Source organism: Juglans microcarpa x Juglans regia, chromosome 4D (assembly GCF_004785595.1).
Source record: "Juglans microcarpa x Juglans regia isolate MS1-56 chromosome 4D, Jm3101_v1.0, whole genome shotgun sequence".
NCBI classification, from domain to species: Eukaryota; Viridiplantae; Streptophyta; class Magnoliopsida; order Fagales; family Juglandaceae; genus Juglans; species Juglans microcarpa x Juglans regia.
Genome location: NC_054600.1, coordinates 8,681,033 through 8,692,971, shown reverse-complemented (window position 1 = coordinate 8,692,971; position 11,939 = coordinate 8,681,033). Strand labels below are relative to the sequence as shown.

The following is an 11,939-nucleotide window of genomic DNA, read 5'->3' as shown; positions in this document are numbered from 1 at the left end:
TCTTTGATATAATGTATAAAAAAAAAATAGAAATGGATATTGGGAATGGAAAAGGATGGAAAGAGAGACTTTGAAGACTACATATTTATAATTATTAATTATCATAAAGACGAAGAAGCTAGTCTCTTCATTAGGTGAGTTCGAGGAATGGAATACAACACTAAACAGTTTCCATGGTTTCCAACCATGGTAGCAAAGTTTGCCAAGGACGATAAAAGACTAGTGACTACCATTTAATTAGAGTATTAGTATTGGACTCATCAAATGTTAGTTAAGTCTAAATTTTGACTAAATTTTTTTAAAATTAGTTGCATTGAACTAGTCAATCCACTTTAACTCAAATTGTGAGCTACAGTAAATAGAAAAGTCAAGTCAAGTTTGGTGAGTTACTGATTACCAACCAAAAGATATTTTTATTCCTATTTGATCTCCCTTCTCCTGCGTGTGCTTCTCTCCTTCAGATGTATTGTGATTAGAATAATGATAGCCCACCAACTCGTGTACAATCTCTTCACAACTTAACTAATAAATAATAATAAAAAATGAAAAGAAGGACAAAACAGTATTATAAAAAAATTATTTTATAATTCTGAAATGTAATTTTATTTGTGAGTAATAAACCAATGGTAATTAAGCTGGAATGCTTTTCCTTGTGATTAAAGGTAAGAAATTTGCAATCAACTTTATGTTTTGTATGATATATTTGTAGTCACGTTGTTATGGTCAAATTGGCAACCAACTTACAACTAGCCAATGTCGTTATAAAGAAATTCTCAACAGGTGATGAATAAATTAGCTCAAGTAGTAAAGGGATAAATTATGGCTCAGGTAATAGGAAAATAATAATTTTAAATAAAAATTAAATTATTAGTTAATATATAAAGTGTATTTATAAAATATTATAATTTTTTATAAAATAATTATTAAAATATATAATATTATATTATTATTTTAATTTTAAAATAATTAATTTAATATGAATTTACCAAGTCTAAAGTTAATGCTATACCTAAAAGTTTTAGCTAAAATTTAGGCAATGGATTGCCGATGCTCTTAGGTGGGAAAGACGTCATCTTTTCCTGACTAGTTATTAGGGAAAAAAAAATATTGATATGATAGTTAAGAAGTTATTGGGAGTGGGACGGTAGCATCATTACCTTTCATAATTACATTTTGATAATGGTTTGAAAGAACCATTACTTAATTAACAAGTGCTCAATCATGACTTCTTTAAATCGGCTTCTCTCAAGCTCACAATGATTTTTAACTGAATTAAATCTCAATGGATAAGATATTTGAGATCTTTTAGGGGTTTTTTTTTAATGATAAAATAATAAAATAAAATCTTAAAATCAATTTGGTATTTAACAGAAGAAATTTCTAAAATTTCTAATTGCCACTTGATATCTGCCTGATTTTCCAGTCAATCATTCTATTAAAACGTAATAAAAGAATATGATAATTTTTTAAAGAAAATTTTAAAAAAGCACAATTTTTTAAAATATGAGAAAAAAAAAAAACAAAGAAAAATGATCTACTTCACAACTATTTTATAACTATTTTGTAACTCTACATATAATGAAGGGTAATTTATAATATTGAGATTTATTTTTAATAAAGTGTTGTGATTGCATTGATTGATTGAAAATGAGTTGTAAATTTTTTGTAAGTATATCATTATTCAAAATTAAAAACAAATCTAAAAAAAGTAAAAATAAAACGGGACATTTCTAAGAAACCAATCCAAAAATAAAAAATAAAAAAATAAAGTCAAATTTTGGGAAAATGAATTAAGAAGAAATCTTTAAATAATAATAATAATTAACAAGCAAATAATAAAAACCCTATTGCAAAAATTTAAAAATATTAATCCAAAAAATTCCTAGAAATTTCAATCTATATGTAATATATAATTCCAAAAGTTAAAAAGAAAAAATGCCAATAGGTGAGACGTGTGAAGTGACCCGCGAGGGGCACCTGGTAGTATTTTATTTTATTTTATTTTATTTTATTATTTTCGACTTTTTTGTAATATATATCTATATTTTTCTCTTTTTTTTTTTATCATATTTTTAATTTTTTTGCTTTTATTTTATTTTAATAATATGACTTGGGTGGAAGTGAAACGTACACGTGTTAATTTTTTATTAGTTGACATGTATATTCTTTGCAACTTGGTACATCACTCGTTTATTTTTACAATTACTCTCAACTCATATTATTTCATTTCATTTAATTATTATAATATTTTTAAATTCTCATACAAAATAAAATAAATAATTTAATTTTTTTTAAATTTTAAAATAAAAATAATATTAAAAAATATAATTTAATAATATTTTATTCAACTTTTAATTTTTATTTTAATTTATTTTATCTTATTTACAAAAATAAATGAGACAAATAGGCAGAAAAATTACTTATTAGTTTCTAAAAAGCCATGGATGAAAAAACTTTAGGTAGTTTTTACGAAACAATGAAAACCCACATACTATTTTTTTTTAATTAATAAAAAAACCATAAACAGCTTTCTTTTATACATAGGATCACATATTTCCTTAGAAGATATTACTAAACGTGACTAATTATTTGCCACTTGTTCTATACATAGAACTTAAAGCGAAAGGCATACAATATATCAAGCTTGGGATACCCCCAAAGTGAAGGCTTTTTCTTTTCTTTTCTTTTCTTTTTTTCTTTCTCAAGACCTTCATTGACACGTTCACCTCAAAGGCAATTACTTTCCACTCAAATTGAAAGAAGGTAATCCCGGGAAAATATATACAATTTTTTTAATAATTATTTCTTTAATCATTAAGTAAAAATTAAAAATAAAAAAATTAAAATACTCGAGCAGTAGCTTTAAACGATAATATTAAAATGATTAAGTAGCATTTTCTTAAAAAGAATGGCCTAAAGAGTAATTTCTTTTGCCACTCGAATCTTGTATCTGCCTTTAGAAATCACAAAAACCATATAACTCAACAATGAACAAATGATGGAAATTATTTTGCTATACATATTGATATTTTACCATTAAACATTGAAGGATTTGGAAAGCAAGCGGCTGGTTTACAATCTTTACTTCCTCAACTTTCCCTAGGCTAATTAATTAACACCCGAAATCACCATAATCTTGGTCGTTGGTGTTGTTGCTTTGTGTGTCAAGAAGACTTTAGCCATATTACGATGAGAGTTGAACAAAGCAAGCAAATGGTGATGGTAGAGTACTCTTATTTATAAGCTTAAGAATGAGAGAATTAAAGAGGTTGCCAAAATCAATGTGGATGTAAAAGCTAAAGAAGGGTGGGTTCTGGTTGAGTCCCCTACGGCCAAATTGGCTAGCCATGAAGTGGCTAGTTCAGCCTGTTGAATTGCAGCTGACTCTGAATTAGATTCCGGTTCTGAACCTGGTTCTGACTCTGATCCCGACCCTTCATCTGTTGTCGTTGTTCCTGTAGTCTTAGGAGAATCTCTTGAAGATTTTAACCTACACAAAAATAAATTTCAAATCACATATCAACTACAAGAATACTCCAAGATCAACAAAATGAATCAATGCCCCAACTATTACAAATTATAACAGATACCATCTATATACTAGATAAGAAAAACTCAAAAAATAAAAATAAAAAAATAAAAAATAAAACCATCATAGTGCAGTTGCAAACCAGTAACTATTTTCATTTTGTTAAAATAAAAATGGGAATTTTTTCGTCCTAATCAATTATTGGATATAAGTAATTTTCTCATTTTAAATGAATTACATAATTATGGTATCATTTTGAATCTTAAAACAAACTTAATAAAAGTTATGCAAGTGACATTAGGCCTCGTATAGTTATACATATGAGATGAGATGAGATAAGATGAAATGAAATAAAAATTAAAAATTGAATAAAATATTATTTTTATTTTAAAATTTAAAAAAATTAAATTACTTATTATATTTTGTACGAAAAGTTAAAAAAATTATAATAATTATACCATATGAAATAACTGTTTCATCTGTATAACAAAACCATTCTTAATGTCCCAACATGTCAAAGTCAAACTCGAAAAAGTGGTGTTGCTAGAATATTGTCAACTTGACAATCCAACAAATGCAAACTTAATTTTAAACCTAAAAATTAAAATTTAATTTCAAGAGTGGTGGTTATGTAATTATAAGATTACTCTCGGCATGTATTAGATTCTGGATTCAAATTTAAATATATATTTTTTTCAATTATTAATATTAAGATTTATCGAATTTTTTTAATTGAATTAAAATTGAGTTTAGATTCAATACTCACTTCAACTTATCTCATTTTATTATTTATAATTTTTTTAAATTTTTATGTAAAATATAATAAATAATTTAATTTTTTTAAATTTTAAAATAATAATAATATTTTATTCAACTTAATTCATTTCATCTCATCTTTTTATCTAAACCGCAACTTAGACTCAATAGAATTATCCCTTCTCATTTTTAGATAAAATAAAAAACAGTTAAAAAATACCTGGAAGGGGAAGGACAAAATGTGATGGTATAGTCAGCTCCGGTACAAGTGAAGGTGCTGGTTGCATCATCGTAAGCGTAGCTGTAGGATTTTGGACACGCCGACTTGAACATCTGCGAGTACGATGACGGCTTACACGTCGTCGCTGTATTATACGCGCCGCTGCAACAGTACTCTGGTTTCCCAAACGCCTCACACGCGCTTCGACATGCCCCGCCACCCTCCACTCTCAGCTCAGCAGGGCACCGTTGGTTCAGGTCCTCCACGCACCCGGTATACCCACAAGTACCCGACCCGCCACTCACTTCCACGATCATCGGGAGGTTGTAGCCGTCGACCAGGCTCACATCGTAGAAGTCCTGTGATCCGGAACCGAGCGTGAACTCCGCTAGAGTTGCCGGCGGGGTGGCTCCCCTGCCGCTGCATTCGACGGAGCCCGAGCCACAGTCCGCAGTAACGCAGGACCCGCGATCTTCGCCGTCGAAGTTACAGCCTGTCCGGCCCCAGAAGCGTCCGGACCAGCCGGTTGGGGCTTGGAAAGTGCGAGAGCCGCTTTGTGTGAGCTGGAAACCGGTGCTCTCTAGCTTTGGACTGCCTGCGCTGGACAGAATTCCAGGCCATACTGTGAAATCACACTTGTTTACGAATGTAAATGTGGCACCTGAAGCCCCTGAAAAAGAGGATGCAATATGAATCAGTTTGATCGTACTCGCGTTTACTGTAGAGTAATTAATCACAAGCATATATACTGAACTATATTCGATACTCTGCACCCTGAAGATTTCGTTTACCTTTGAAAATGAGAAGAAAAGTGAGGCTCAGGAGCATGGTACCAGAATGATGGCATTGGAAGAACGGATCCATAAGGGCTTCCCTCCTTAATTTGTTTGTGGGTTTTGGAGAACGAATGATTTCAGCTAAATACGTTATCTCAGAGGGAGATATTGCGCTAATGATGATGGTGCATTAATGGTGGACGATAACTAAAGAAAAATACGAATTCAACGAAAGAAAAATCAGAAGAATAACGGTATCCAAGACAAAGCCTTTCACGAGAGAGAGAGAGAGAGAGAGAGAGGAATGTAGAAGGTTTTTGGGATGTCCACCCAAAAAACTGCACAGATAGTGCAGAATAATTGTTTTTTTTCCCTATTTTATCTCACTCTGTTTGTCTTGGAAGAAAAGAGTGGACGAGAGTAGAGACAGAGGGAGTGGTGGTGGAGAATCATGATCTTCTGCTCTACATACCTATTTATAAAGATATTATACGCATTAAGACACCAAAGGAGGTGAGTGCGTCCCCCCCACCTTTACTGTTACTGTTAGAGGAAGCTTGCTTTCCATTTATAACTTTAACCTATGAAGCTTTAATTTCACCCTTTTGTGCCTCCAAAGGGCTTAAAACTATCATCATCTTGTCAATGAATAATATCTTTCTATTTTGCAACTAGCTGGAAACTGTTAGTCCTCTTTTTGTTACGCAGGACTAGTTTATATGAAATATTTTATTAAGAGTTGAATAAAATATTATTTTTTAATATTATTTTTATTTTAAGATTTGAAAAAATTAATTATTTATTATATTTTGTATAGAAATTTAAAAAAATTATAATGATGAGATGAGAAACCAACATTCAATACTAACAACGATTCTTTGTTTTTATGTTATTTTTATATATTTACGAGTCGATTTATTCACGCATCAAACGTATCACTAATATCATCTAGTGTAAAATGCTAGAAATATCATCTTTGGATATGCATACGTTCTTCTGTTTCCAAGTAGTTGGAACGTCGTATTACGACAGCTTACATGCAAGTACAGTACATCGTACAAGTATATGATGTTTCTAGTACGTCGTATTACCATCTTGTTGTTTATTGACACGCCAAATATATATGATGTTTATATGAAAGTATATTACATTAGATAGCAGGTAAAAATAGTTATGTTTTAACCATTTTATATATATATATATATATATATATATATATATTATCGATACTTATAATTTATTTCAGTCGTAAAAAATGGTAAAAAACTTAAAATTAAAAGTAGTAAAAAAAAGAAAACATTGATAAAATGATGCTGTTACTCAATACGTATAATATTGTGCGTATAATTATATGTATGTATAGAAAACACTATTCTTCTTTACGTGACAGACTTGAAGAAAGAATATACATATAAAATGTTAGAAACCTCGTAAACCTATAAATTTAGATACTCGTATATATAATTAGTAAAATTATTAATGTATCTAACATGAGAAAGCTAGCCTACGTATGTCAAACATATGATCATTAATTACAATTGATATTTCTTTTTCTCATATATATACCAATTACCAAGACGTACGTTGACATTTCTTATTTTCTCAACTAGCTAGCTGGAAAATCAAAATTGCGTTGATCATTGGACAAAAGTAATAAATCATCATCAAGACTTTGACATTTTTGATTAGTCAAAGTTATGGTCCTTAATTAATGGAATGGAGAAGAAAATAAGAGATGTCGTGAGTGGAGAATTATGAGAAAAGTGTCCGTACTCTGTCTTAATTAACATCATTTCAGAGCTGCCAATCTTCTTTTTTTTATCACATTTTCTCTAAGCCTCCGTTTGCAATTTAGGTTGAACAGTTTAATTTGAAATTGAGTCTGACATCTAAATATTTAATTATCAATTTATTAAACTTATTTCAATTCAAAACTTCTTTATATGTAGGACTCACAAATCTTTTCAACTAAACATTTCTTTACACATAAGACTTACAATTTTTTTAAACTCAACATGACATCTTTACACGCAGGATCTACAATCTTTTTCAACTTTCTATAAATATATTTAAACTCATATTAATATCTAAACATATTTAAATGCATTTTAGGTGTGCTTCACAAAATTTACTCCACCATCTTAACTTACTACTATTAATAAAGAATTCAATTCATCTGAACTTAACTCAACGACCTAAATGTATTGCCCAAAGTATAACGAGTTCTTCTATACACCTTCCGGTTTCATTCATACGGCACACGAAAAAGTGATCTGGCATTTTTTTTTAAATGTTAAACGTTGCGTTTAGTTAAACCTAACATTATACCCAATACGTTTCGAATTTAATTTCCCTCCCCACCCCCCGCACGCCCCATTCTTCTTCTGTTCTCCCTCCCGCCAGCAGCGCCAGTAGCGCCAGCAGCCTCTCCTTCCTCTGACAGCAGCCATTTCACCTTCGACACCGTCTGGGACTGTCGGCCATTTCACCTTCGTATAATTCTTAAACCTGTACATCTACCAACCTGTCACATGTTTTGGCTTTTTTCCTTCTTTTTTTTTTTTCTTGTTTTATAATCTTTGACCCATTTCCGTTTTTCTTATATGTTACAATCTCGTTTTTAATGTTTTTCTTTCAATTCACACAGACTTCAGCTCGCTTTCAGATCAGTTGCTTGTTCCATTCTACGCGAGGCTCTCATTTGATGGTTTACCCGTGTCAACTCTTGCAAGGAAAACAGAGCACCGAAAATCAGTAGATAAAGTTTGGGTTTTTCTTTGCTTTTGTTTTTTTTTTTGTTCTACTATTGCCCGAAAATCATAGTATATTTGTTAGTTTCATTTCTCAATCTGTTTGTGAACTTGGAACTTGGGGTGGGTGTTAGTGTTGGTTAATTTTTTTTTAATATGCCTTGTGTAAGAGTGGAAATTGCATTAAAAGCCAATTGGGTTGCACATATGAGTGACATTAAGAGGTTTTTTTTTTTTTTTTTTTTTTTTTTTTTTTTTTTTATGTGCTGTGTAACAGAGTTGATCTTATCTTCGGATTTGCCTCCAAAAGGTGGTGGTCATTAATTAGCCCTTCTGTTATATCTGTATTAGCTCGAATCTGCATGTTCTATGGGGAACAATTGTTAGCATAATGATCCATTCAAACTCTGAATATATTGTTGTGAGAATTTGTAGTGATAAGAACATTGAATATATTGCACCTTTCCTTTGGATGCGCAATAGGCAATACGATTCTGTTATAGCTTTAGTCCATGAGTGATGATTAAAGATGCCGATATTAAGCAAGTGGTTAAAAAATGCTTGCTTACGAAGTTACTAGTGGTTGCCAATTTTTTCTGATGACCAATCAAATACCGCAAGGCTTAACTACTTATGTTGGCTGTGCATTCAAGAAGTATCCAGGAGTCGAAGTGTGTAGCATTAGTATATAAAATAAATAAAAAGATTTATCTCTTCTCGAGTTTAAAATTTTGAAATAAATGATAATTTCACATGGTATTAGAGTATAGGTATTAAGTTTGAATCCTGATTTTATATTTTACCTCATTTAATTAAATATTTAACATGTTGGGCTCACTTATTAAGGAGTTTGGCCTACATGTAAGGAGGAGTATTAATAAAATCTATTTGATTGAAATTGCATTAAAAGCCAACTATTTTTTGAGCATTAGTTTTCAAATGTATGCTGTATGTAATTTAAATGTACGAGTAGTCATTTTTTTGTTGTTACTCCAGCTACATTTATGAACAACAAAAAAATGAGATTCAAAACTATGATGCCTTTATACTTGCTTTTTTTTATGCCTTTTTGGTGCCTTTTTAGCATACTCAATTGTGGAATGATTTATGCCTTTTTGTTTAGTAACTTTATCCTAAAAACTCAGTTGAAATAGCGGGATGGACAAAAAGGAAGATGAAACAGCACCTACGGCATCTACGGCTTCTACATTGATTTTGCCGGCTCAGGTATGAAACATATTGATCATTTGGAAATGTTGTAGTGTCCGATATTGTCATTTAGTTAAATGTATTTTTTTTATACATAGTTAAACGTATTTTTTATTTGTGTATTATAAGGATATTATGGTCCACGAAACCCGTACTACCTACCATTTATGTTGCCTCAAAATGCATTTCCAAATCCATATACATGCACTTGGGGTAGTCATGTAGCTTATTTTTAAACATTTTTAAGTGTTTTTTTTTTCCTTATATGCATTTCGGATGTTCTAACACTGTGCATAACTACAGCTTTCATCGACGCCATCTTTTGGACCAATGATGCCCTACCCTCCGTCAAGTAATCCGGAGGAGTCCACACGAGTTCAACATACCTATCAGGTATATTCCTTTTAATCGCTTTTAGGTGTTTTTTTTTTTTATATATGTATTGAATTTATTTGAACACCGTGCCTCATTACAGCATCCATCGATGCCACCATCGAGTAATCCGGAGGAGTCAACAAGATCTGAAAAGACTCCCCAACTAGCAAGTGAATCATCAACAGTGCCATTGTCATTGGGTGTTGAAAGTGAAAAGAATTTTGGAGGTACATCACACACGACTGATAAGAGCTATCACCTAACAAACGGTATTAGACTCTTAACTCAATTAGTAAACATACAGTGTTATAAAATAAATTCTAATATGAAATATTCATTTTCATTTTCAGAAACTTCGTCGGACGTAAATAAAGTGGCAGAGGCCGAGTAAATTAATGAAGTATCTGATGATGATGACGAAGGAGTTGAGGAGCCAAAACCTGGTATGGAGTTCGCCACTGATAAAGAGTTTCTTGCATATTATAAGCGATATGCCAAGAAACAAAGTTTTGGTGTCATCACACAGAGGACCAAAAGAGATGCATCTGGGAAACCGAAGTATGTGACAATTGGGTGTGCACGTGGCGGCAAGTACCATCCGAGTCACAGTAATATCTCGAAGCCGCCACCAACAATTAAAACAGACTGTAAGGCGAAGTTAAATGCTCACTTGGACAAAAAGGGTGTATGGGTTTTGACCACTGCTGAGAATACTCACAATCATGCTACTGTCAGCCCACAAAAGTCTAGATTTTTTAAAAGTCATAAGTGTTTAGATGAATACAGTAAAAGAATGCTCGATCTAAATGACAGGGCAGGTATTCGAATGAACAAAAATTTTGGAGCACTTGTTGTTGATGCGGGCGGGTTTGAGAATCTTGAATTTCAAGAGAAAGATTGTCGAAATTATATTGACAAAGCCAGACAATTGAGGCTGGGTAAAGGAGGTGGCGAAACACTTACTGATTACTTTAAGAGGATGAGGAAGATGAATGATGGATTTATTTCTGTGATTGATGTGGATGATGAGTTGCGACTCAGAAATGTGTTTTGGGCTGATGCACGTAGTCGAGCCGCGTATGAGTGTTTCAGAGATGTGATCACCTTCGATACGACGTATCTAACAAATAGATACAGTATGCCTTTTGCTCCTTTTGTTGGGGTAAACCATCATGGTCAGTCCATTCTGTTAGGGCTGGATTGATTTCAAGTGAGGATACAAGTACTTTTGTATGGTTGTTCCGAGCATGGTTGGATTGCATGAATGGTCAGGCTCTAAAAGCAATCATAACAGATCAAGATCGGGCAATGAAGAGTGCCATTATGATGGTATTCCCAGAAACTTATCATAGATATTGTCTATGGCATATCATGCAGAAATTACCTGAGAAATTGGGATCCCACTCCCAATTCAACGCAGGGTTAAAGACTGACATTCAGAGTGCCCTATATGATTCGCATAACTGTGAAGAATTTGATGCCAAATGAGGGGAACTAATTCAAAAATATGACCTTGGTGATAACGCGTGGTTGGAAGGGTTGTATACCGAGAGATCATTTTGGGTTCCAACTTACGTGAAGGGTTTATTTTGGGCTGACATGAGCACTACACAGCGGTCTGAAAGCATGAATGCCTTTTTCGACGGATATGTGCATTCTGGTATAACGTTAAAGGAATTTGTCGATCAATTTGATAATGCTCTGAGAAAGAAGGTCGAAGTAGAGACGACAGTAGATTTTAATTCGCGCAACCAAACCATCCCATGTGTGACTCCATTCCACTTTGAAAATCAGTTCCAAGCAGTGTATACAAATGCAAAATTTAAAGAAATCCAAGGGGAGGTGTGGGGGATGATTTGTTGTAATTGCATACCTATTAGCAAACAGGGTTGTATTTCCACCTTTGATGTGTTGGATGAAATTTCCACGGGTGACCATGTCAAAACCGTCCATTTCATAGTTTACTATAACGAGGAGGAATGTGATATCAAATTCACGTGTAGGCATGTATTTAAAGTTTGTCAAATGAAGAAGATTCGTATGTTGCCAGAGAGGTACATCTTGGATCGGTGGAGGAAAGACTTAAAGAGAAGATACACACTTGTCAAAAGTAGTTATGATGATTTGCGGGATAATGCAGATTCACAAAGGTATGAACTTGTGGTTAAAAGATGTATGAAATTAGCGACGCATGTATCCCCAAGTGATGAGCATGTCAATGCATTCATGCGGGTTTTGGATGAGTTTGAGCATAATTTTAAAGAATTACCACTTGATTCCAGTTCAACCAAGGTCAATCGGAGCGATGTCGTGGATAAGGGTAA

General features: G+C 32.5%; 2 protein-coding genes and 1 long non-coding RNA gene across 3 annotated transcripts; 2 read left to right on the top strand and 1 right to left on the bottom strand.

Moving 5' to 3' along the window:
- Positions 1-3,000: 3,000 nt before the first annotated feature.
- On the bottom strand, positions 3,001-5,728 carry LOC121260602 (thaumatin-like protein 1). Its single transcript, XM_041162543.1, has 3 exons — positions 5,297-5,728; positions 4,506-5,175; positions 3,001-3,490 (listed from the first exon to the last, which is right to left on the bottom strand). The coding sequence occupies exons 1-3, from the start codon at positions 5,367-5,369 to the stop codon at positions 3,238-3,240; spliced, it is 996 nt and encodes a 331-aa protein (XP_041018477.1). The 5' UTR covers positions 5,370-5,728; the 3' UTR covers positions 3,001-3,237.
- Positions 5,729-9,540: 3,812 nt separating this feature from the next.
- LOC121260603 lies at positions 9,541-10,003 on the top strand. The gene is made up of 3 exons (XR_005939748.1): positions 9,541-9,633; positions 9,716-9,842; positions 9,966-10,003. It is a non-coding gene; the product is annotated as an uncharacterized LOC121260603 (long non-coding RNA).
- A 57-nt stretch (positions 10,004-10,060) lies between these two features.
- On the top strand, positions 10,061-11,103 carry LOC121260114 (protein FAR1-RELATED SEQUENCE 5-like). Its single transcript, XM_041161963.1, has 3 exons — positions 10,061-10,777; positions 10,888-10,944; positions 10,993-11,103. The coding sequence occupies exons 1-3, from the start codon at positions 10,061-10,063 to the stop codon at positions 11,101-11,103; spliced, it is 885 nt and encodes a 294-aa protein (XP_041017897.1).
- The last annotated feature ends 836 nt before the right edge of the window (positions 11,104-11,939 follow it).

Bases quoted from the DNA above. Each gene is read 5' to 3' on its own strand.
- LOC121260602 (XM_041162543.1), bottom strand. From the start codon at position 5,369: ATGGATCCGTTCTTCCAATGCCATCATTCTGGTACCATGCTCCTGAGC. The intron at 5,176-5,296 runs GTAAACGAAATC...CCTCTTTTTCAG, and splicing joins TTTTCTTCTCATTTTCAAAG to GGGCTTCAGGTGCCACATTT. The intron at 3,491-4,505 runs GTATTTTTTAAC...ATTTTTGTGTAG, and splicing joins TTTTGTCCTTCCCCTTCCAG to GTTAAAATCTTCAAGAGATT.
- LOC121260114 (XM_041161963.1), top strand. From the start codon at position 10,061: ATGGAGTTCGCCACTGATAAAGAGTTTCTTGCATATTATAAGCGATAT. The intron at 10,778-10,887 runs GTAAACCATCAT...ATGAATGGTCAG, and splicing joins CTTTTGCTCCTTTTGTTGGG to GCTCTAAAAGCAATCATAAC. The intron at 10,945-10,992 runs GTATTCCCAGAA...CATATCATGCAG, and splicing joins TGAAGAGTGCCATTATGATG to AAATTACCTGAGAAATTGGG.